The sequence below is a fragment of the Gavia stellata genome, chromosome 2 (assembly GCF_030936135.1).
Source record: "Gavia stellata isolate bGavSte3 chromosome 2, bGavSte3.hap2, whole genome shotgun sequence".
In the NCBI taxonomy this organism is placed as follows: domain Eukaryota; kingdom Metazoa; phylum Chordata; class Aves; order Gaviiformes; family Gaviidae; genus Gavia; species Gavia stellata.
Window position 1 is genome coordinate 77,750,326 of NC_082595.1, and position 21,938 is coordinate 77,772,263.

The window sequence follows — 21,938 nt, forward strand, 5'->3', positions numbered from 1 at the left end:
TGTAGGCTCCAACCTCTACTGCTTACAGCACTGGTAAGCACTCTTTGATTTTCTTGGCATACTAGAGCACTATCATGTGGGTCGTTAGGAAAAGAAGACCTTCAGAAGTCGACTTTAACCATATTGATGGGATCATAAATCCATAATCATTTTATGTCACTTAAGCTCTAGGACTGCAATGTTAGTTCAGCCCGTAAAGGAGACCTGTAGGACCGGATCTCTTGCTTTAAAATCTAAGCAATAAACGAATGTAGAATAGACCTGGGAATGTCTGAGATCAGTGTGAACACCAAAATAAGCAGCCACTGCTTATGTTTATAGTTTCGTAACAGCCCAGGGCACGGAGAAAGAGCATGAAACAATGTATGATATAATATACTGTAGCGTCTGTCCAAATCTTCATAATTCCTCCTATTAGAACATGTAATTTTTCTCCAGGAATTGTATCTACCACAGGATATCTTTATACTGTGTATTCTTGCTGAAGTGTTTTCTGGAATATTGGGGATGATGGTAAATAAGGAAAGCAAACACTAGCATTTGGGAGCGTGCATGACATACTGTCGAATAAGATTAAAAGAGCTTAGCAGGGCTTTTGCCTAAAGAAGCTGATAATTTGATGGGCACCTCAGTGTAAAACTTGTGTCATGTGTAGGTCCTCAGGGCTTATGTTGGAGCTAAAATAGGATGGTGACAAAATTTCGTAAGTGCAAAAGATCTACTCTCAAAGGCTGAATCCAACCTGGCTCCTTTAAAAAATGCAACGATTATTTTACTTTGACTGCCATCGTCAACTTCTGGAGAGCAAATCGCCTTGGTCCTCCTGCTGTCTTATTTCCCTCAGTTTGCTGAGGCACCCTGTGAAACAGCAACTGCCTGGTGCAGCTGGAGCTGAGGAAGATGCGATTCCTGCAAGGCAGGGGCTGGGGGTGTGCAAAGCAGGCTCTGCCATGCTGGGGGCAGGCAAGCAGAGCAGCTCCAGGGCTGCAGGCTGCTTTGGCGAGGAGGAGGATGGAGTATGTTGTCTGCTCCCAAGGAACAGTGAAAGGAGCGACATGAATAGCTGTGGTGGCTTTGGTGTGCCCTGGCAACTTTTTAGACACGCCTCCCTGGCCTTAGTGTTTCTTTGAATAATAATTGGCATATTTAATTAATTTAAAAAACCCAGAAGACAAAAAAGGTGAAGTGTCGCTAATAAAGAGAGAAATTTCTGTCAAAAAACAGGCTGAGGGGAAAACCCCAAGGCTTATAATGAATTGTATTTGGTAACGTAAAACTGAATCTATGCTGAATCTAAATAGTGTAGACTTTTTATCTCAGCAGTCCTACAGGTGCGTTGAAGATGCATAACTCAAATTTCAGCCTTGAGCTTACGCTCTACATGTAGGTGTCTAGTCCTTATATAGGTGTGTGAACCCAGGCTCCCAGGGTCTGAGGGCACGTAGCCTGCCCTGGCATTTGCTACAGCTTTTACTGTGCGAAATGAGGAGAGTGTGCAGAGCACCTCCCCACAGGGGAAATTCTGCACTGCAAGAATATTACTTGTTACCCTAAAACTAAGCGAAGTTCTGTCCTTTGTGTACCCGAGAACTGCGCAAATGTTTATTGCAAACATTCTGTCCAAAGAAATCATTACTTTTACAGGACAGTTACTCTTATTTCTAGTCGCTGCTTTATGTAAAGCCCAAGACATAAAATTATGGGACTCACATTTACCAAACACAGCATCGTTGGTTAATAAATCAGATTAAGTAAGCAAGGAGACCTTTAAAACAGTCTGTTCTCCTTTCCTACAATCCAGCTGGACAGACTTGAAGAAAAGCAGAAAGAGACATATCGGCGCATGCTGGAACAGCTCCTGTTGGCAGAAAAGTGCCATCGCCGCACAGTTTATGAGTTAGAAAATGAGAAACATAAACATACAGATTACATGAACAAGAGCGATGACTTTACCAACCTCTTGGAACAGGAGCGGGAGAGGTGAGTACCTGAGACGATGCAAAGAGCATCCCCAATGTCCCAATGCTTGGTGGTTCAGCAGTGACATGGTCTGGTATTTTCTGTGTTTAAATGACACTAAACTCATGTGTAAACCATTTGTAAATGTTGGTCCACTCACGTTATTAGTAAGTACATTACTGTGCAAGTCTAGAGTTGGAGGAATACCATTGAATGTTCCCGTAGTGTGCACTTGAATTAAGAAAAGAATTTGTTTTGAATTACTCATGCCCGTTTTGGGTTCACCTCCTGGTAGCTTTTGATCAGATGTTATTCATGTTGGCTAGGTTTGGGGCTGGCTTGCTCAGCTAAGCACCGAATTTTGTGAGGGACAGGCCACTGTTTGTCATAGCAGGAGGACAAGGTAAGGAAAACCCCAACACACATTAGGATACTGGCACACAAGTGGTAGGGACTTTGCCATGCCCTTTGCATTTAGGCTTGCATAGTCACAAATCATTTACATATTTTTTCATATTTTTGAAGATGCGTGCCTCAGGCAAGATCTACGTTCCCCTGGAAGAAAATATTTTCATGTTTTATAAAATGTGCCCAGCCTGCAACGGGCTGTCTGCAGTGTTTATCTCACAGGCTCATACGCTCCAGGTTTTTTTCTTCAAGTGTTTGTCCTCCTTGTGGGACTAATTTGTTCTCTGAGTCTCTAAGAAAAGAAAGAGCACCTACCTTAGGTGAAGAATGAGCACTGGGTAACAGCCTCAGTTTTTCATTACGAAATTTTCATGCTCATCCTAAACTGCTTGAAACCAATCCACAAAGTTTTTTTTTAAAAAAAGCTCTGAGAAAAATACTTAAGGCAAGTTCAAAAAAGAAATGCTTTTGAGGAAACCACAGTCTGGTGGCAGACATTTACAAAAAGCCAGGAGCTAAATTGTTTTGTGTTATTATTTCCTGTGCTGAGTTCAGTGCCAGCTTTGAGTAGGTGGCACATGAGCTAAAGTGACCATATTTCCTGGTTTAATAGCTGCTGTTTTTCTCTCTCTCTGTTTTCCTGGGTTGATTGGCAAACTTTAGAGGACAAAAATGCATCTTAGCAATTTGATTCTCTTAGCAGAAAATAAAAAATTTGTTGCATTTTCAAGTAAGGAGCGATCTCACATCTGATTCTCACAGATGCCATTTTTTCTCAGTGCTAAATATCCATCTATGTGTGGACATGCATGCAACTAAAATGCTACAAAAGTAAAAGTGGTATTAAAATACCATTTACATTTGTCTTTACATTTTCTATTCACTTCAATTCAACAATTGTTGCCTTCTTATTATTCCAGCTCAACTCATGAAGGCCACTAAATAGCCTAAGGCTAACCTGTTGTGAACTGATTTCCATCAATGAATTGATTAAAAAGCTTTCTGTCTCACATCACTACTGCTGAGATATCAAGTCTCATCTCTGTGGGCATTTTCTCATACCCTTCCTGCTCTTTTGTGTCTTTTAAACTTAAGTTTTTCTACATTGTACAATTTTTGGAAAAACAGAATAGAAAAAGGAGAATTTGAGTTTGAACTTCTACTGAAAGCAGATCTTTAAGAGCAACTAAATCTGCTGACTTTAGTCACCAGTGCCTCTATACCGGTGGCTGCAGGGGAAGAACTGCAGTGCTGAAGCCCTTTTGATTTATGTTGAGTGACACCAGAAACCTGATGTTTGCTATTTAATCCACTTTGTTTGTCTAAGGCACTAATGAGAAAATTCGTTTCAAGTTTAGTAGCGACCAAGCAGAGAGAACATGCCGTGTAGCTAAACATAGAAACCCAAGCATGCACGTCCCTCCCTCTTCAGCGTCCTCTTCCCAGATCACTTGCAGAGCAGATTAACAAAATCAGGATGGGTTGGAAACCACTCACTAGTGTATAGTCTTAAATGATCTCAAATCCTCATCTTTGTTTGCTGCGTGCACATGAGGCTGTACCCACATCTTTCTAGGTATTAAAAACTGGAAGTAGTATCATTTGAGGGCTATATTCAAGGTGAAAGAGAGGGTGATGGAATGACCACAGTGGCAATCAGCGATAGATTTTTGTCAAAAAGAAAGCGTTTGTAGTGGAAAGATTAAGTTGCAATCGGTTAAAACATACAAAAAACTCCCATACTCACTTAATCTGCATATTGGGACAGAGGACTGACCTGCCCAAAGGCATTTCTCAGGGTCCCGCCTAGGCATTCCTGTTTTATAAGTACCACTATATATGTAATTTGTTTTACTGTGGTGCTTTGAGGCCTGAGGGTTATTTTATTAAGAGCTGAACAGACTTGTAGTCTCCATGAAAAAGAAAAGGGACACAGAGGTGAACTTTGCCCGTCAGCCACTCTGTTGCACTCAGAGTTATAATGTTAATGAGACAGGGTGAGCCGGAGGAAGAACAGTCCTGTGGGACGGCCGTCTCACAGCAGTCCGGTACAATGAGAGCAGTAATAATTTCTGTCCTGGATCTAAGTATTTTAAATAATTTCCTTCCTCACAGTATTTTACCAATCTTTCCTAACCATTGTTGTCCACACCAGCTTTTAGAGGCCACATCTGCTTTTGCTGTCCTGGGAAAGTTTGAAGAAGGTAAAAAGGGCAATTCTTTAAAAGCAGAAATATGCCTCGGTTCTAATGTATTTCTAGCACTCTCTTAATTTATTTACTTTGGAATATTTTTTTACATACACTTTCATACGTTATCTCTAATCCATCCACAACATGATATGAAAGCAAACAGTCCCTATGAGGGACTAATTATTAGGTCAGCCTTGCATAGGAAGGAAGTAACAGGAAAACATGATTTGTCAAGAATAATTATGCATGAAAGCTATAAAAAAGAAAAAATTGTACACAGGGATATTCAAAATGTAGACAGCTAGGAGGGGTAAATGGAGAAAGCTGGAGGGCCTGACTGTTGATGTTGGCTCTGCAACACCAAGTGCAACTAAGCTGTAGAAAGGTTGTGGAAAAGGTTGGCATGTTACAGGAAAAGAGTGCTGGATGGACATGAAGGAAGTCTAGTACTTTTAGTGGAAGGTACTTCTACAGACATTGTGGCTGAAGTGTTTTGCAAATTTCTCTATAGTATGCTATAATCATAATTAATGATGGGAATGTTTTGAAAGTTAGGGACAGTATTTTGTATTTTTACCATTCGACCGAAATTCCCCTTTACCATGCTTGCCCACCTCAGCCACTGTTCCCGTACCATCAAGTTGTCCTTGAGCATCTCCTGTCCCTGTGAGTGCAAAAGCAGCCATCTTCCTCCTGAGGAGGCTGACGAATAAGGAGAAGAGTTCAGAGACCTTTGGTGGCAGACGGTGGAGTAAGGAGTCTCTGCTCTGGCAGGTGGAGAATGAGGGGTCTGACTGGAGCTGCACTAACAACACTTGCACTGGACACCTGAAGAGCAGGAGACCACGCATCAAGAGCTGCAATGATAAAGTTGCTCCTCCCAGCATAGGCACCTTCCCGGTCTTCAGCTGCACTTTGGGGAGTGAACTGGTGGTGTAAGCTTGGCCACCGGCTGACCTGGGTCCAGCTAAACCAGCTATTGGCACTCCTCTACCCCAAAAAGCTCTTGCGTAAAGCAGGCTTAACATGAAGTGGTACTTGGTTATTCTTCTCTCTGCCTAGTCTCAGCCGTCCCGCCTGTATAGGGAACTGTAGGAGGGGAAAAAGGAAAGAAAAAAAAAAACCTTTAGGATCGAATATAAACTTTTTTATTTGATCAGCAGGGCTTTTTCTTCTGGTGCAAAGGGGGAGAGCTCTGTGTAACCTCAGCACTGCTTCGACCTCTTGATCGACCTAAGAGAGGAGGTTTAAAATCCTGACATTTTTAGAGGTGCTAATCTCTGAACAATTTGTCTTGTACACTTCTTTTAATCCAGTTTGTTGACAGCACATTTTGCTGCTATTAAAAGCACTGGAAAGCACCCATTGATTTTAATGGTTCAGAAACAGGCTTGTGATGAGGACCACTGAGCTAGTCCTGCAGGACGGATGGCAAAAATAGCCTGAAAGCCTTCAAAAATGGGGGGAGGAGGGAGCTTCTTTCATATGCAGGGGACATGGTTTGTCGAATATAGGGTGCGATGTGGCAGAAAGGCTTTGTTGGAGCTTGTTAAGGGAGATCTGTGCAACTGCTTTGTGAGTAATTTGATCATTTCCAGCACGATCCCTGAGACTGCTGAAACTCCTTTACCCCACCACACAACGCGTCAGTAAATACACACCCAGTATCTAATGTAAGTATTGTCCGTATAAAAGCATCGATGTTATGTGCAGTCACATTTTATTGTAAGGCTTCATTGAAATGATGAGGATCTTAAATTGGCTCTTGCTTTCCTTGCTGCAGCGTCAAATTATTCTTTACAGCCACAGCGACACTGTTCCCAGTGCACTGAAGCATTTTGTGTTTTCCTCAAAGGCAAGGCCGAGGATTCAGTCTGTACTTCCTAAGCAGTGCCCTGCTAAATCTGGTTTTAGTTAAACTGTCTTTTTGAAGTACGTGGCCATAATTAGATCTGCTTAGAGGAGACAGCAGGACTATGACCCCAGATCTTTCCTCCACAAAGTTTCCTTTCAGTCTTTGCGCAAAATTGTCTCCTCTCTGCCTCCCCCATTGCAGCACCCCCAGCAAGGAATGCACTGGCAAGTCCCTCGGCGGTCTGTGATAATACATTCCTCTCGGCTTCGGTCATCCTGGCACTGAGATGCTCTTGGCTGCTCTGCTGGTGATGTAATTCTGGGCCCGCATCACCTGCAAAGGAAACTGATCTGCGAGCAATAAAGCACATAGCCGTCTTGAAACAAAAACGGGAGTGTTGATGTTAGCAGGTTTTAACAATCTTTTTTTTTTCTTTTTTTTTCCTTTTTTTCATTTCTGCTTTTATTACCAAAGCTCCTGTTCTCCCTTTTCCCACGAGACGGCAGCACCAAGCCTTTCACTGGGAAGTGCTTGTATTTTTGTTTCCCTTTATTTCATGGACCCAAGCAAGTGTAAAGGCTGGAGTGTGACATAGCTTGGACGTTTTGTGTGAGTTACCTTTCCAGTTTGCATTTTCTCTTGATTTTTATGGAGACTGTAAAATAAAGAAGCTGGCAGGAAGACAGCGGGGCAGAGTATCCATAAGTCAATTACTTGTTTAGGGAACAATCAAGCCAAAAGTATGAAGTGTTCAGGGCTCATAAATCGCTGTGATTTTCCACTTTAAGGCCAATTCTGTGCTTAGAGTAGCCCCATACAGAGGTATTAGGGTGAGGTGTATGGTGCAAACATATAGCACAGACTGTGGCCTGTAATTGTGTAATCTGTTGGTGGTTCCTTTAAAGTCTGGAAATTAAGTTACTTTACAGAAAGATTTTTGCCATTTTTTTTGCTCCAAGAGTTCTTAGTCCTATTTGTACTCTGACTTTTGTTTCTGTGTCCTGGTTTCCAAATTGTGACCCAAAAAAAAGGAAAAGCCAGCCTGATGGGACTGTGGGAATTCACCATTGCCTACAGTAGTTACTCATCTTACCGCACATTATTGGCCATAGTAGAGCACTGAGTCACTCTCTGTCTACTTTTCAGTAATTGCATCTCTAAACTTTTAATCTTATAATGTAGAAGACAAGGGCAACAGTACAGTTTTTATTCTTCTCTTTTAGGCTGACATGCTATCTGTATGGTTTGGAAGTGCTGGCTTTTTTCTGTCAATGTAATATATTCGCAGGATCACAGATCACAAATTCTGTGGTAGTCTATTAAAAGAAATAAATGAAAAAACCTGGCAATGACAAATACCATTTCTGCACAGTTAAGTAAATCTGAAGGTCATCCATTTTGCAGGTCCTGTTTTGAAGCTTCTAGCTGACTGCAAGGCAGCAACTGCTCAAAGTTTATATTTTAACTAATGAATCTGGTCCCAAGTTCCAACAAAATGGCTCCGAAGGTAATTTAAAAATGGGAGAACAAACAGCCACATTGGACCATGGAGAAACACTATGAAAGTATTGCGAGCCTTACACAACGTGAGGCTTGCCATGAGCTGGGATTAATCCAAATCCATCTCTTCACACTTGGATAGTCCTCAAAACTGTCCAGTCTTTCAGTCACTTCTGGGATTACATAAAATGGCATCATGTGTTGTTTCAGCTATTCTTACAAAATTATTTCTAAGTAGGCATCAGCTTCACAGCCCTTGAGAGAGAATTATTATACAAAACTATATGTAGTTCATTATTCCTAGCAATTTTGCTTGCTAAAATCATCAATCCCAGGGTCAGATGGGGGGGAAAAATGACTTCATTCAAAATCTACTCATGAACCCAAACTCTGTCCAGGGTGCAATAGGTAACAATTTTAACATTTAAGGGGGCTTTGGCATGATTCCGAGTTATTATACTACTGAAATAAATATCAGTTCACAGCTCAACTGAGGCCATCTTTTTATGTTGCCATTTTTTTATTCAAAGAAAACAAGAACTGAATCAGGGCCATGTTGGGAAAATTGCTTCCTCATTCAGAAAGATTAGAAACAGGTTTCAGTGGAAGTGCCAGGTTTCACTGAATTTCTAAAAAATGTACATAGATGCCAGTTATTTACAAGTATAAATATATGCTAATAGGCACTCAAGATTGAACATGTTGGATATTCACTTTATGTCTAAATGGAAGTTTACCTTTGCAGAGATGTACAGACTGATTAGCGAAGTATACAACTGACTTACAATTAATGCCCTACAAATATTCAAGACCAGTTCTACATGGTCAAATAATTTCCACTAAGTTGTGTGAAGAACCTCAAGATGTCATCTGATTTGGGGTTTTATGCTGACTCAGTAAGCCTACATAAAAGCTTTCCTAACCTTAAACAGATGTAATGCTTTTTCTATCTTCTTTCCCCAAAAGGGTGCTAAGTTGTGCATCCCTTCTCATTCCTGCAGTATCTCCACCAGCAGTGGAGAATACCAAGAACGAGTTTTATATTTGCATCATTTCAGTTTTCATTTCTTTTTAAGGCTTATATGTGGAAAAATTTTAAGGTAGAAGAAGAAACCCAGGGGGTGCAAAAATCCAAACCAAATGTTCTTGTGAAATTTGCCAAAGCTTGTGCAAATGTGAAGGAGAAGAAATGCAGAATGCAAAATGTATAATTCAGTGCATATTTCTAAAGCCCCTGTGATTATAGTATTGTGTTGCCATAGTTAGCGTTCGGACTAATTTTTTAAAAACTCATTAAAAAAATGCCATTTTGGGTGTAACATAATTATTATAAATGTCATCAAAGGAAATCTGGTGGCTTAATTCACAAGGCCAGCTAGGAAAAAACCCCATCAAATAACCCTGTGATTATGCCATTCACCTGTTCTGTGGGAGACTTTCAATCCTCCTGTCAACATGATGGGATCTGAACCCACCTCTCTGAGGAGGTCTTGCTGGTCATGTCACTGGGTCTCTTGGCGTGTCTGTTCCCACTCTTCCAGGGTAAAATTGTTCCATTTTTACAAGTCACTTCTATACTTTTTGAGTTCTTTTCACCAAAGGGGTGAAAATCTTCTTGTAGATTAGTGCCTGGGCATTCAAATTCCCCCAGACACAGGAATTCACTGAGCCAGGTCTCTCCTCCCAAAAAGCAAGGATTTTTCATTTGTTGGCTTGGTGAATGGTGCCAAGATACGGTCCTCTCTCTGTGTTGCTTTTCTTAAAATGGCAAAGATGGAAATGAAATTACTTATTCAAGATGAACAAATGTTTCACTGAAATCCACATGAAACTTTTTTTTCACTTGAATGAGAGAGAAAAATAAAGCCTTTTTTTTTGTCTTTGATAATTACTTATTGAATTTTTGGTTCAGCTCTGGAACTGAAAAATCAATTACTCACACAGCTCTGTTATCCAGTTGCTTATGTTAGGGAATGATTAATAGCAATATAGCTGAATATGTAATGCCCTAATGAGAAAAGATAAAGAAATAAGCAGAAAATTAGGCTAAATTATAGCAGAGTGACAGCAATGCTTTTCTGATGATTGCGATTATGTCATAGGTGAAAAAGTATCTCTTGGTGACAAGTATATATATCACAGGATGAAAGTTCCTGTACAGTTCCGTTTAAAATGTTTATTTTCAGAGGAACTGGAAAGGGATAGACGTATTCTCTTTCATGATTTAAATATCAGTCTTTTCCTAGATGACTTAACCTGTTTTAAAATGATGCACAGCTTTCAACATTTTTTCATTTTGCAAATCACTGGCTGGGATACAACCCTGGTTTCCAAAAACAGCAGGGGCAAAACAGTGTCCACACTGGTGAAAGGCAGGTGGGTGGTGCAGAGGACAGAGCATTGCCACTTGCAGTTGTTGCACAGCTCACGCTTTGTGGGCACTGCTAATCCTGCAATGGTGAAGAGCGTGTCCTGGTTTGACTGGCTCATGTCCTTACCTGACAGACCATGTGCTGTTGGTCCAACTTGCTTTGGGTGGCAGGCACTATTGCTTTGTGCCCATCATCAGCACACTGAGCTCTGTACATCCAGCTTCTTCGGGTCTTAGGAAATAACTGATCCGTAAAAACTCCAACTTGAGGCTGGATTTTATGAGCACAAAGCTAGCACTGGTGCAATTCCTTTGAAGTCAGTAAAGCTATTCTTGATTAATGGGATTAATAAGAATCAGGGTAGGAACTCTGAAAATATTAAAATTGTGTGTGTGTGTGTGTGTATCTACCTGTAGAAGTATATATATGCATATATAAATGTATTACATACAGCAGTTTCTTGAGTGGAGTTACAGTTCCTGGATAAGAGTTTGCTCTCCAGCAAAATAACTTATCAAAAATTTTTATTTCCTTTATGATTATATTTTTATATAACTTCTATATGCATTTTCTGTTTATGATATTAATAATTTATTACTACATGACTTTTACATAATTTCTACAGCCATATTACACCTTTGTATTTTGAATTATTCTTGGTCAGTATTGCCTATTGATTCTGCCAAGGAGGCTGTAAGCTTTTCCAAACTGATTTTGCCTCTTTTTGTATGTGAGGATCATTTGCACTTACGTCACTATAACATTTAAAAAAATAATAGTGATTTGTAAGTGAGGATGGTCAGTGGAAGTCAACAGCTGACAAATGAGTAATACCTGATTAGAAAAGAACAGGGCCAGGATGCATAAGCCCTGCAGTTATTCAGAGGGCAACACAGACATGTTAGAAAGAAATTTTAAGGCAAGCAGAGGCAAGAAAAGCACCCTCTAATTCACACTTACTGTATGAAACTGGCCTGGTTTCTCCTTGCTTGCTCTCCATCTGGGTACATGAGTTTTCCCCATCCTTTCCTTTCGCTGTCCAAATGCTCAACAGGCTGGTGGTCAGGACATAATCTTGGAAAGGGGTAGTGCAAACGAATTATTTGAGAGTGAGGAGAGAAATAAAAACAGGTATGCCACTCCCTGGGCAAGTAATGCAGCTCACAGTTGCAGGTGCAAGAGGCAGGCCCCTTGCAAGTCTTCCTTCTAATGGAAGCACCTATGGCTCCCGTCCTTGTGTGGTGGCCCGTGTCTCCCTGGTCCTCAGAACAAGCCTCTTGCTGTTCTGTGTGTGAAGACATGTATTTTATGAGTCCCAAATAACCTCGGGTGGAGACTGATGTTCAGCTCAGACAAGATGATGGGACATCCATGGATGTTCAACAGCAAGTCTAGGTGACCAAAATACAGATCTGCCCAAAAATCAGGTGCCTATGAATATTCATATTTATATGTGTGTTCTTTTCTGGTTTTTTTTTATTTTTCCCTCTTAAAATTCTTCATGAATTGCATTCCAGAAATCTGTGTGAGTCTTTTTTGGATCCTGCTCTAAGCAACTACAAGTAGGAGGTTAAAATAGCAGGCTCAAATCTTGGGAGAGTCTAGCCCCTGGGTGAGTGCTGTGGGGTGTACAGTGGGGACAGTCTCTTCCATAATTGCCTCTCAATAGATACATCTTCAAATGCAAGCAGCAAACCTAAGAATTGCATGAGCTGTAGTAATTAGCTATGTGGTAGTAGAAAAGCTTTGTGTAGGTGTAGGGGGTTTTTTGGTTTTGGGTTTGGGTTTTTTTCAGGGTTGTGGTGGGTTTTGGTTTTTGGTTTTTTGGGGGGTTTTTTGGGGTGGGGAGGGAGTGTCCATTTACCCTGCACTTCCAGAACACAGGGGCAAAAAGCACTAGCAAAGGTGGGGTTGTGAGATGAATGTGGTGGGCAGGTGTGTGCTCCTTTGCATTCAGGGCAAGAGCTGAGGGTCCTGGCATGAACGTTAACAGAAATGCCTTCATAGCCTTGCAGACTGACAGTTGGGACATGGCATATTAGGATGTGGTATGACAGCCAGGATTACTCAGTCCTGATGTTGTTAAAATCTATCAGTCTCGCTTTAGTTTATAAAAGCAGGTGCTGACTGCTCTTTTAGAGCATTTGAAAATTTTATTGAGGATTCATTATTTACTAAGTCACTGAATATGGTGCTCACAGGAAGTCATGTTTAAAAATCAAGAAGGAATCTTCATGAGATTATTTACTTTTCTCCACTTTTATAGGTGTGTATTGTTTTATCCTTATGTCAAGCTGTGACTGAGGTGGTCAAATACAATATAAAACAGTGCACAAATAGCCTGCCTTTCCAAGAAAATCTGAGACCCTGTATTGAGGGAGACGGAGTTTTTATATTGACTCCACTTGAGCAGACTCTTGCTCTCAAGCTGCATTGCTGTTGTACAGCTGTGTGAGCTCTTCCATGCTTGACTAGCCCAGTGCATGCAATTATAGGAATGATGCTACTTCCCAAAACCAGATTTTAAAGCTCTTCACTCTTTTTTTTTTAACACTTCTCCCACGTTTGAGACCCTGTCATGGTGACTCCAGACACCATCACTTGGGTTCCTTGATGCTAAAACAAAGCAGCAATTTTTTGGTGCCTGTTTTCTCTTGTTTTTTCCTGCCCACTTGTTTTATTCACTCTACCAAATAGATTATTATAAGGAAGTCCAGAAAAGGTCAGCAGGAGTTAGACCAATGGGGCAAGAACTGAGCCAATGGAACTGGAAAGTAAAGGACGAGGAATAGCAAAAAGGCAGGTTTAGGGTGGGGGATAGCAGCCACAAGACAAAGAATATGGGAAGTGGATCTGAATTAAGAGATTAATGAGAACAGAGGGAGTAGTGAGGGGAACTAGCTGTTGGCAAAAGTAGAGTGCTGTAGAGGCTTCCAGGTGGATGACCAGAGGGAAGAAAGATGATGAAGGGATGGAGGTGGAAGAGAGACCGAGCTGCAAGCAGAAGACAATGTAGAAATAAAAATACAGCAAAATTGAAGCAGAAGGCATTATATTGATGATGTTGCTTGATGCAGTATAGCACAGGCACTGGGACTTCCCAGAACGTGCACTTAGGGAAAAAAGTAGTTCTGCCTTGATTTTCAGTTTCCAGTAGGGGAATATTCACCACTGTTTTCTATGAGTTATTTACTGTCATGCTTAAAAATGTGACCCTTATTTCTAAATGCAGTATTTCTGTTCTATAAACCCGCACTCGGAGAAATCAGCTGAGGGGGAGGCAGCAGAAGGGGCAACAACAGAACAAAAGCAACAAGCAGGTGAAAATCGGTCAGGGTTAATTAATGTCCCAGACCCAGCTTGAGCAAAAGAGGCCAAGACACTACTGAAAGACTAAGTCTCTCACGGTAAGCTGAAAAAAGGCACAGCCCTCCCTGCTCTCAAAGCCTCAAGCTCACTCCTCCACGTCATTTTTCCACATGAACACCTAGCACATCAAAAGTGAGTAATTTAGAAAAACAAGGGTGGAGACCGGAGCAGGTAAAGGCGGCATTAGTGGGGTGTTCTGATAAAGCACGGATAGGTGAAGCAGCCAACGCTAAAAATGGCAGGTCCACACGGGGCAGCAAGGAACCGTCCGGCCATGTGGCACTTCGCTGACGTCCTGGACGCCTCTGCCCCTGACTCCAGAGATGCTTTGGTCAAAGGGCCACAGCCTGCTTCTGTGACACTATTGGTGCTTATTCACAAAATAATGATCAAAACATACCATAAAACGGTATCTTTGACCTGGTATAATTAGCTGTGTTGACGGGTCCTACTTCAGCTGTAATCACCTTTACTTCAGGGAGCCCCACCACTATTGGAGATACTGAGATTTCCCAGATATCAAAAGGATACACACAAGCGTTAAGAAAGCAGCAAACCAGAAGAAAGAAAAAAAAAAAGGTGGAAAAAGAAAACAAAGCCAGAAAAGCTTTTGTTAAACTTTTGAATCATGCTTCCATAAAAGGCAACAGATCCTAACGTAAGGCAATTTTCATGCTGCAAAGAGAAAAAGAATTTTAAATCTAGGCTGCATGACTTATTTAGAGTGATCTGGGGAGTAATAAAAAAGCCAGTGTGTGAATGTGTGTGTGTGTGCACAGTTTCTTTAACAGCTGCATGGTACAACCTGTTTTAAATAAGAACAAAGGTGAACAAAGCCAGTTGTCAGTGCAGCTCACCAAATGAAGTTTTTTAGTGTGCATGACGTATGCCATATAAAATGTATTGCCTGAGATATAACAGCACAGAGTCCAACTTGAAGTCTTTTTCTCATGCTTTTCCTACAAAGTCATGTTTCAAGAATTTATTATATTTATCCTCATTCTTTATTTGTGCCCAAAAGGCCCAAGGGATCACCTTATTTACTGTATCTTCAGCAGCAAATTAAAATCAGCCTCTTTCCTCCCTCAATATTCAAAGTTTTCATGTTCTATCAACATGCCACTGAACTCATTAATATCTGTTACGCTCAGAGTAGGCAACTGGCTAAGTAGAAAGTGGAGGACAGGTCTGACTTACCACATGAGTTTGACTTACCAAAAGAAGGAAACTAAACCCCAAAATAATGATGGAAGATGCTTTGAAGGTTTTATGAACAAAAAAATTAAGTCTGGCAAGCAACACAGTGTACTTTTTCATGTATGTAAGTAAACACAAATTCAGGAAAAGTTTTATGTTGCACATACAGAAATATTTGGGCTTTTTGTAACATGTTAGAGAACTTGGAGAGAGTTGCAAGCACTGCCTTCACTAGAAATGTTTCTGCACTGAAGATAAAGAGCTAACAGAGAACAGGGTGGTCTGCTGGAAGGGTTGCAAAGCTCTGTTTACAGAGAATTTTATAATCAGGCAATCATTTGTTACAAGTCTCTAAGATCCACAAGAGGAATCCATTGCTGTGCAGAGTTTAGTGAATTTTTAAAGAGAGCAACATATCGAAGAAATGTGTAGTCTATTAACACATCATTAAATAGTTAAACCAATTCCATCTTTTGCTTCCCAGTTACTCTTCTCTATAGCAGACAACTGTGCCAGATGCACAGTACAATTTCTGACTTTCAGAGGTGAGTTGGAATTTGGGATTCCTATCTATTCCCTCCCCTGCTTTTATTTCTTGGTGTTTTTCTTATCTGGTCTCACAATGTTGCAAGTGCTGCTTTACTCAGGAATGCGTTTCTTGGACTACTTCATCCCAATAAAAGCATAAACAAAAAGAATCATGAAATTCTGGGGAGCAAGTTAGATTTTCCCAGCCTTTGATGTGACTTAAAAGTGAAGGTACTCTTGAGAAATAACCACATATGGAGTACCTTTATATTTTTATATATACACATAATTTGATTCCTATGCAGCAGAAGAAAAGTTGTAAAGGTTAAAGGCCTGTTTGACCTTAGCTGTGACATCCTACATGATGTCCTCTATAGCTCTGGTACTGCCATAGTGGTGGGTACCTGGAGTAGTTGGACTGGTGATGGAGAATACTTTAATTGTGAAGTCAGGTGGTGGTACAGACATATCTCAGGTAGTGCAGGGTGTGTAGGTTCACCACTACCACGCTGTACTTTCTCTAACAAGTCTTGCAGCCAGTTGTCTGCTGGCTCACATCCAGACAACTTCAGTGACTCTACATCACCTTCCCTGGGCTTTTATTTCTAAGCCGCAGAGTAAGCTGGGGGACCTGGCAGTCTGGCATAAGTCCCCTCTGGGGATCACTGGTGGTCACCGGTGCCGCTGGTGACTACCATGAGGCAGTGTATGTGGTGTATGTCACCTTGTCTGACCTAATTTACCTAACCCGTCTGACCTAATTGAGATTTTTTTCAACATGAGGTTGATCAGACCCTGTAACAGGTTGCCCAGAGATGTCTCCATCCTTGGAGGTGTCTGGGACTTGGGTAGAGCAAGCCCTGTGCAACCTTCTCTGACTGGACTTGTGGGGGGCTGGAATAGTCATCTCCAAGGTCCTTTCCATCCTCAACCATTCAGTGGTGTTATGATGCAGCACCCTTCAGAGGAAACCACGCGTTTCCTTGTGACTCTGCTTGCACCAGGGCGAGAGGTGGTGGCTTAGACTGGGACAGGCTCTGTGACAACCTCTGGGCATTCCCTTTAACACATTCCTTGCCAGGCAGGGACACTGGCAAAGACCTCAGTCACCCTCTGGTCTTCTCATGGCACATTATTGTTCTCTCTGCTGCTTTTTTGCTGCCAAATTTGTGATAAGTAGAGGTAATGCCTTGAAGTCTGTGGTGTAGGCAGGAGTCCGCTACACGGCTGCTGCGACTGTGAGTGGTCAGACTTCATGGAACGGGTGATCCTTTCTGGCCTGGACCACTAGTGCCCCCTCCCTTCTTCATGTCACATCTGTACAAAGCTGACCGCTATAGACTTACAGTTGCTTTCCTCATATCAATATTAGGATCCTCTTAATGTCCCTGAAACTTGTGCTCTGAGCTGAGACCATGAAAACACAGATGAGGGAAGATGTGTCGCTTCCAGTTCCAGCCTGGTCCAAGCACGGCATCACGGATCAGAGAAGAGCCAGAGCAGATATGAAGGGTCATCTAGGAGGGCTGTGGATTTGGGGGAAGTGGGGGTTAGAAACAGAGTGCGGAGATGAGGAGGAGCCTGGAACTGAACGGTGGGTGCAGCGGGACTGGGACGAGCTGTGCAACAAGCTCAGAGCCCAGAGCCAGCTGGGACAGGGTGTGTGACCGATAGCCTCCTGCAGAGCCAGCAGTGCTGGGGGGGGCAGAGCCTCGCTCCCAGCTGCTGATCACAGTCAAACCCATCTGTCAGCAGATAGTTTTGAAACTTGCTTGCAAAGCGCTCTGTGCCCTTCTAGTATCAAACTGCCTCGAGGCTGACAACCTGCTATTGCTATCAATTATTTTGCTAACTCAGAGTTCAGACTTTTATGCAGGCAATCTAGAGGATCTAAACTCTCCTGATGATCTCCCTAAGTGCCAATATAATGCCACATCATGGTGGATATCTATTTTAGTGTTTGCCATTGTGCATGCAATTTCCTTTTTTTAAAGAATATGTAGCTCTACCAGAACAGTTATTAGGATTGCAAAGGACACAGTAAGTAGATTAAGCAGAACATTTGTGTGCCTAATGCACGTGATCATTTGTAATTGCATAATCAAACACAAGCTTTGTACAGAAACCTTTCTTCTGACACTAGAAAAATAGAAATGTATTGAGATGCATCAGCTTTGCACACAGGAGGCAATGATTTCTCTGTAGGACACCAACTTAATCTGTTGGAAAGTATTTAGTAAATGAAGTAGGGGAATATAAAAAGGGAGAGAATGATTAAGGCTGGTATATGTTTCCTTGGAAAATGTGACTCTACCGCTGTTGAGTTTGTGTGACAGATTTCGTACATGCTGCTAGTTAAGTCATGTGAAGCTAATTTACATGGGTAGTGAACGTTTTTCACTTTAAAACTGATTCTCATTTTGGGGCGCTTGTTGGAGAGCTGGGCTCTGACGCTCAGGAGTCTGGAGCATCCACTCCTGGGCTGGAGGCAAACAGGGCTGTGATCTGAGCCCATGCAGCACCCATGCTGCAGCGCTCTGAAAACCACATCCTACATACCCCGGAGCAGGTGTCCAACTTAGACCCTAGTCCCTTTGTGCTTCTATTTCCCACCCAGAAATGAGCAATTCTGTTCTCAGCAGAATCTGAAGCGTATGTGGTAAACAGGGCCTTGAATAAAAAGCATAAAATCAATCATTAAGCACTTGCTTTTCAAATGAGCACTGTCCAGCCTGTATACTGAATGAGGCGAGGGTCCTAAGCAAAATAATGAAAGAACATGGAATTAGGTAGTTCCTCAAAAATGTAAACACGCACACTGGTCCGTTTTTGTGGATAATAATATTTGACATGATACACTTTCAGTGGTCTTGGATATTACAAGCTTCTTAAGAAAAAGGGGAAGTTGAACGGGCAGAGGAAGAGGTAGAGGAAAGAAAAGGTGAAGGAGAAGGAGAAAGGGAATGGAAAGGGAAGAGTGGTTTCTAGTTTCCCTTGTAAAGACTGAAAAAGTGACTGTGGGCGATCTAGGGAATCATTAGGCAAATAGAAGGAATCCCCAAATTCTTTCATGTTGGTTTGGGAACAAAAGGGTTGATTTAGGACTTCTTCAATGCAGGGAGCTAGCAGAATGGTGCTTTTCAGACCTCATGCAGACTCTCAGTTAGCCTTGCTACTGTGCATGAATTTTCAAAAACAAACACGCATGTATATTAAATCCACGGGGGATTTTCTTCATGTATTCTTGCCTTTATCAAGTGATCTTAAGACCAGCCAGTGCTTACCAACAGTCGTACTGTCACTTCAAACGCCAGGAAGACAAGAGAAAAGCAACAGGAACTTTTCTTGAGTCAGAGGGATGAATTGGCCGCTCGGACCGGGAAGCATCGCTTTTGTGCATCCTAAGTTCAGTTAAGCGAAAGCAATTCACAAGGGTTCTCTGCCATCGAATTATAATTTCTTAATCGTTAACCTATAAACTGTAAGCCCGGAGGGGGCTGTCAATAATAAACTCCGGGAAAGGGGTGCTAAAAGGAAGCGCTGGCAGAGGGGAGCCACCGATTCAGTTAAACCCCTTCCACCGCTCCTGCCCCGCCGAGGCGCGGCGGCGGCTCCACCCCTTCCCCCGGCCCCGGGAGGGCGCGCACAATGCTGCGCCGCGGCCCCGGCCCCCCCGGCCCCGGCCCCGGCCCCCGCGGCGGGGCGCAGCCGCCACCTTGCAGGGCGCGGGGGACATGGCAGCGACGTGAGGGCGCCTTCCCTCCGGCGGAGGGGCTGAGCCGGCGCGGGGCCACCGTGCTGCAACATTTTCCCTTTTTATTATTTGTTCGGTAGCTTTAAAAAAAGAAAACTCTAATTGTAAGGTAAGATAATTCAGACGTTTAAAGAATTTTTTATTGGAGCAGTGCTACTTGTTCTCGTACGTGCGCACCTCGCCGGTCAACTGAATGCACCGGGCATAAGCGTAGGCGCCGGCGGGAGGCTGGAGCGGGGTCTGCGGCCGCGGGGGCCCGGGATGCTCAGCGTGCGCCCCGGGCCGCCGCGCTCCCGCCGCCGCCGCTCCGGCTGCGGCTCCGGCCGGGCTGGGCGGGGCGGAACTGCGCTGATTGTAGTGTTTGGCTGGAGCCCTGGAAGGCGCACCTGGTGGGGTTGTGCTGCGGGGCTTCCTCGCCCGGACAGCGCATCGAGGGGTCAGGGAAGGATAACCGCAGCTCGGAGACAGGTTTGGCGAATTTCAGCTCTCAGCTTGAGCGCTGCTGCTTCCTTTTCTCACAGATGCTGTTTGCATGCTTTCTGTTCATCCCCCTTCCCCTCCTCCGACCTGCGAAATTGATGTGGCTATCTTAATTGGGGGGCTAGAAAAAAGCGCCTGTCCGGTTGTAATACTGTTTAGCCTGAACAGATTTCGGTCGTGTTTTGTTCTTAAAGATCTTTGGTGCTTTTCTTACGTGAACAAGGTGGTGGGACACTCAGTCTAATACGTGTTCTTATTTCGAAACACTGCCTTTAATCACCTTTAAACATAAATGAACTATTTCAGCAAACTGGGTTTTAATTTTTACAAAATCAGTGTTAGAAACAAAAGGAGGAGGAAAAAATGTTGTAGTAAACAAGCAATGTGTCCTCTTAAGTAAAGAAAATGTTTTCTTTCTTCCAGTATTATTTGGGAACTGTCATGTAATTTTGACGTACCAAGATTATTAATTTGCTTTTGATATAATTTGAGACAATCACTTCTCAAAAGTTAATTCAGCAGTGAAGAATATGCAGGTTTTTTACTCTTCAACTTTGTATAGTAGGTAGCCACAAAAATTTGTCTTTAGAGTTACTAGAACTGATAACTATTTTTTTTACAAGTTCCTATTTGTTTTCAGAGTTGACCCTGTGATAAACTGAACAGCAACTTGGGAAGTTCTGTAGCAAGGTCATTCAAACATTTGTCTCTGTTCCTTGCCTTTAAAGTTTAATGGATAGAAAGGAGAAAGTAACACAGATGTGCTTTATTCTTTTCTTGCCATGGGATCTGACCTCATTTACATGTTTCTTCTCTCAGTTGAGATGGATATGAGGGAAGGACTGAAGCTGATGATTTGAATTGCCCAACTTGAGTGTTAGGCCTGATTGTTTTGCTTCCTAGAGAGCCTGACCACCTTTTGGCTCTGTTCGATTTTAGCTGACATTGTAAGTGCTCAGAATCAGTGAAACTCAGCCTCTGGGTATCTCAGCCTGGCCCCAACCACGGAAGCACTCAGAAATAGTCCTGACGTGTGGAGGATTTCCCAGTGGCTGTAGAAGTAATCTTCAAAATCAGCTGTTGTGCATTAAACAGGAAAAAAAAATGAAGCGGGAACTCCTTTATTAAGTTAAACCACCTCTTGCTGGTTTTCATTGTCCCAGGATTCTAGCAAGCAGCCTCTCACATCACTTAATGGGCAGCAGCTTTCTAGCTACCACTAGGAAGTTGTCCAGTCTCTCTAACTCTGCCTATGCAGTAGCAAACTCTTTAGGGTTGACGTGGAAAGACGAGCTTGCGAAGGCATTTGATTTCCCAGTGCTTCCTTGGGATTGCCGTGTGAGTGGCAGAAACGCTGTGGGCCCCTTGGGGAGGAAGCAGCCTTCATCAGCCATCAGTCAGCTCATCCTTGGAGTGACCAAGTCCTCGTTAACATGCTTATCTTACTTACTGGCCATCCACAAAATAGGATAGAAGTCATTACATCCCACCGCAACAAACTTTTTGGAATTTAAATGGCAAAATAAGGCACTAGAGGAGCAGTACATCTGAGATGGCTTTGTGCTGGAGCAGCAATGAGGAGCTCTGTGGACCTCCAGGCTGTGTGTGAACTCAGTTAAAAGGTCCTCCAGAGACCTTATCTGCTTCCCTCCTTCCCATCCTCTTCCTTCTACCTGCTGTTCCTGCTGCTGCCCCTGTCTTGATAGCAGGGGAAGTAGTTCTCCACCTCTCTCCAGATTGCCCTCCACATTAGCCCCTCCTGTGCGTGCTTCATTAAACATTGGGAGGCACCATGGGAGCTAAACCATGCCGACACAGCTGAAATGTGGTGCCAAAATGTTCACACATACTCAAACTGCAGGGGCAGCTCATGTCCTTTCAGGTCATCCTCTGGCTTGCCCTGCCTTACCAGCGTTTCCTTGTGTAGGTGAGTGCCCATTTCTATGCTAGAGATCAAAAGGTTCCGTGAGCATTTGTGACGTTTTCTCATCTTGATGGAAGTACAAATGGAAAGGGCAATGCAAACACTGGTATAATTTTCAATAAATGTTTTGGGGGCTTTTCACTTTTGCATGCTCTGTTTAAAACGTTCTGAAGTGAGTACTTTTCTGAGGGGAGAGGTGGGTTTTTGGAAATCACTGAGCATCTTTCCCCTGATAACTGAAACGTCTTTGTATTTTCTTAAAATATTGTAAGCCACTTTGGAGAAGGGGTTCTTGTATCAGTTGCTAAGTAGGGCTTTTATCGTTCCCAGTTTGCTACATTTATTGTATTTCAAATGTAGTCATGAAGTTTATGATCCTTCAGAAGGCAAGAAAATGTCT

At 42.7% G+C, this 21,938-nt stretch overlaps 1 protein-coding gene across 4 annotated transcripts in view; it reads left to right on the forward strand.

Annotated features, from left to right (window-relative positions):
• Positions 1 to 21,938, forward strand: part of FILIP1 (filamin A interacting protein 1) — a 109,732-nt gene that overhangs the window by 62,405 nt on the left and 25,389 nt on the right. For all 4 annotated transcript variants that reach the window (XM_059835765.1, XM_059835762.1, XM_059835763.1 and 1 more), the window contains one exon: positions 1,802 to 1,980. In XM_059835765.1, the coding sequence (XP_059691748.1) occupies positions 1,802 to 1,980 (179 nt within the window). The remainder of the gene's footprint in view (positions 1 to 1,801; positions 1,981 to 21,938) is intronic.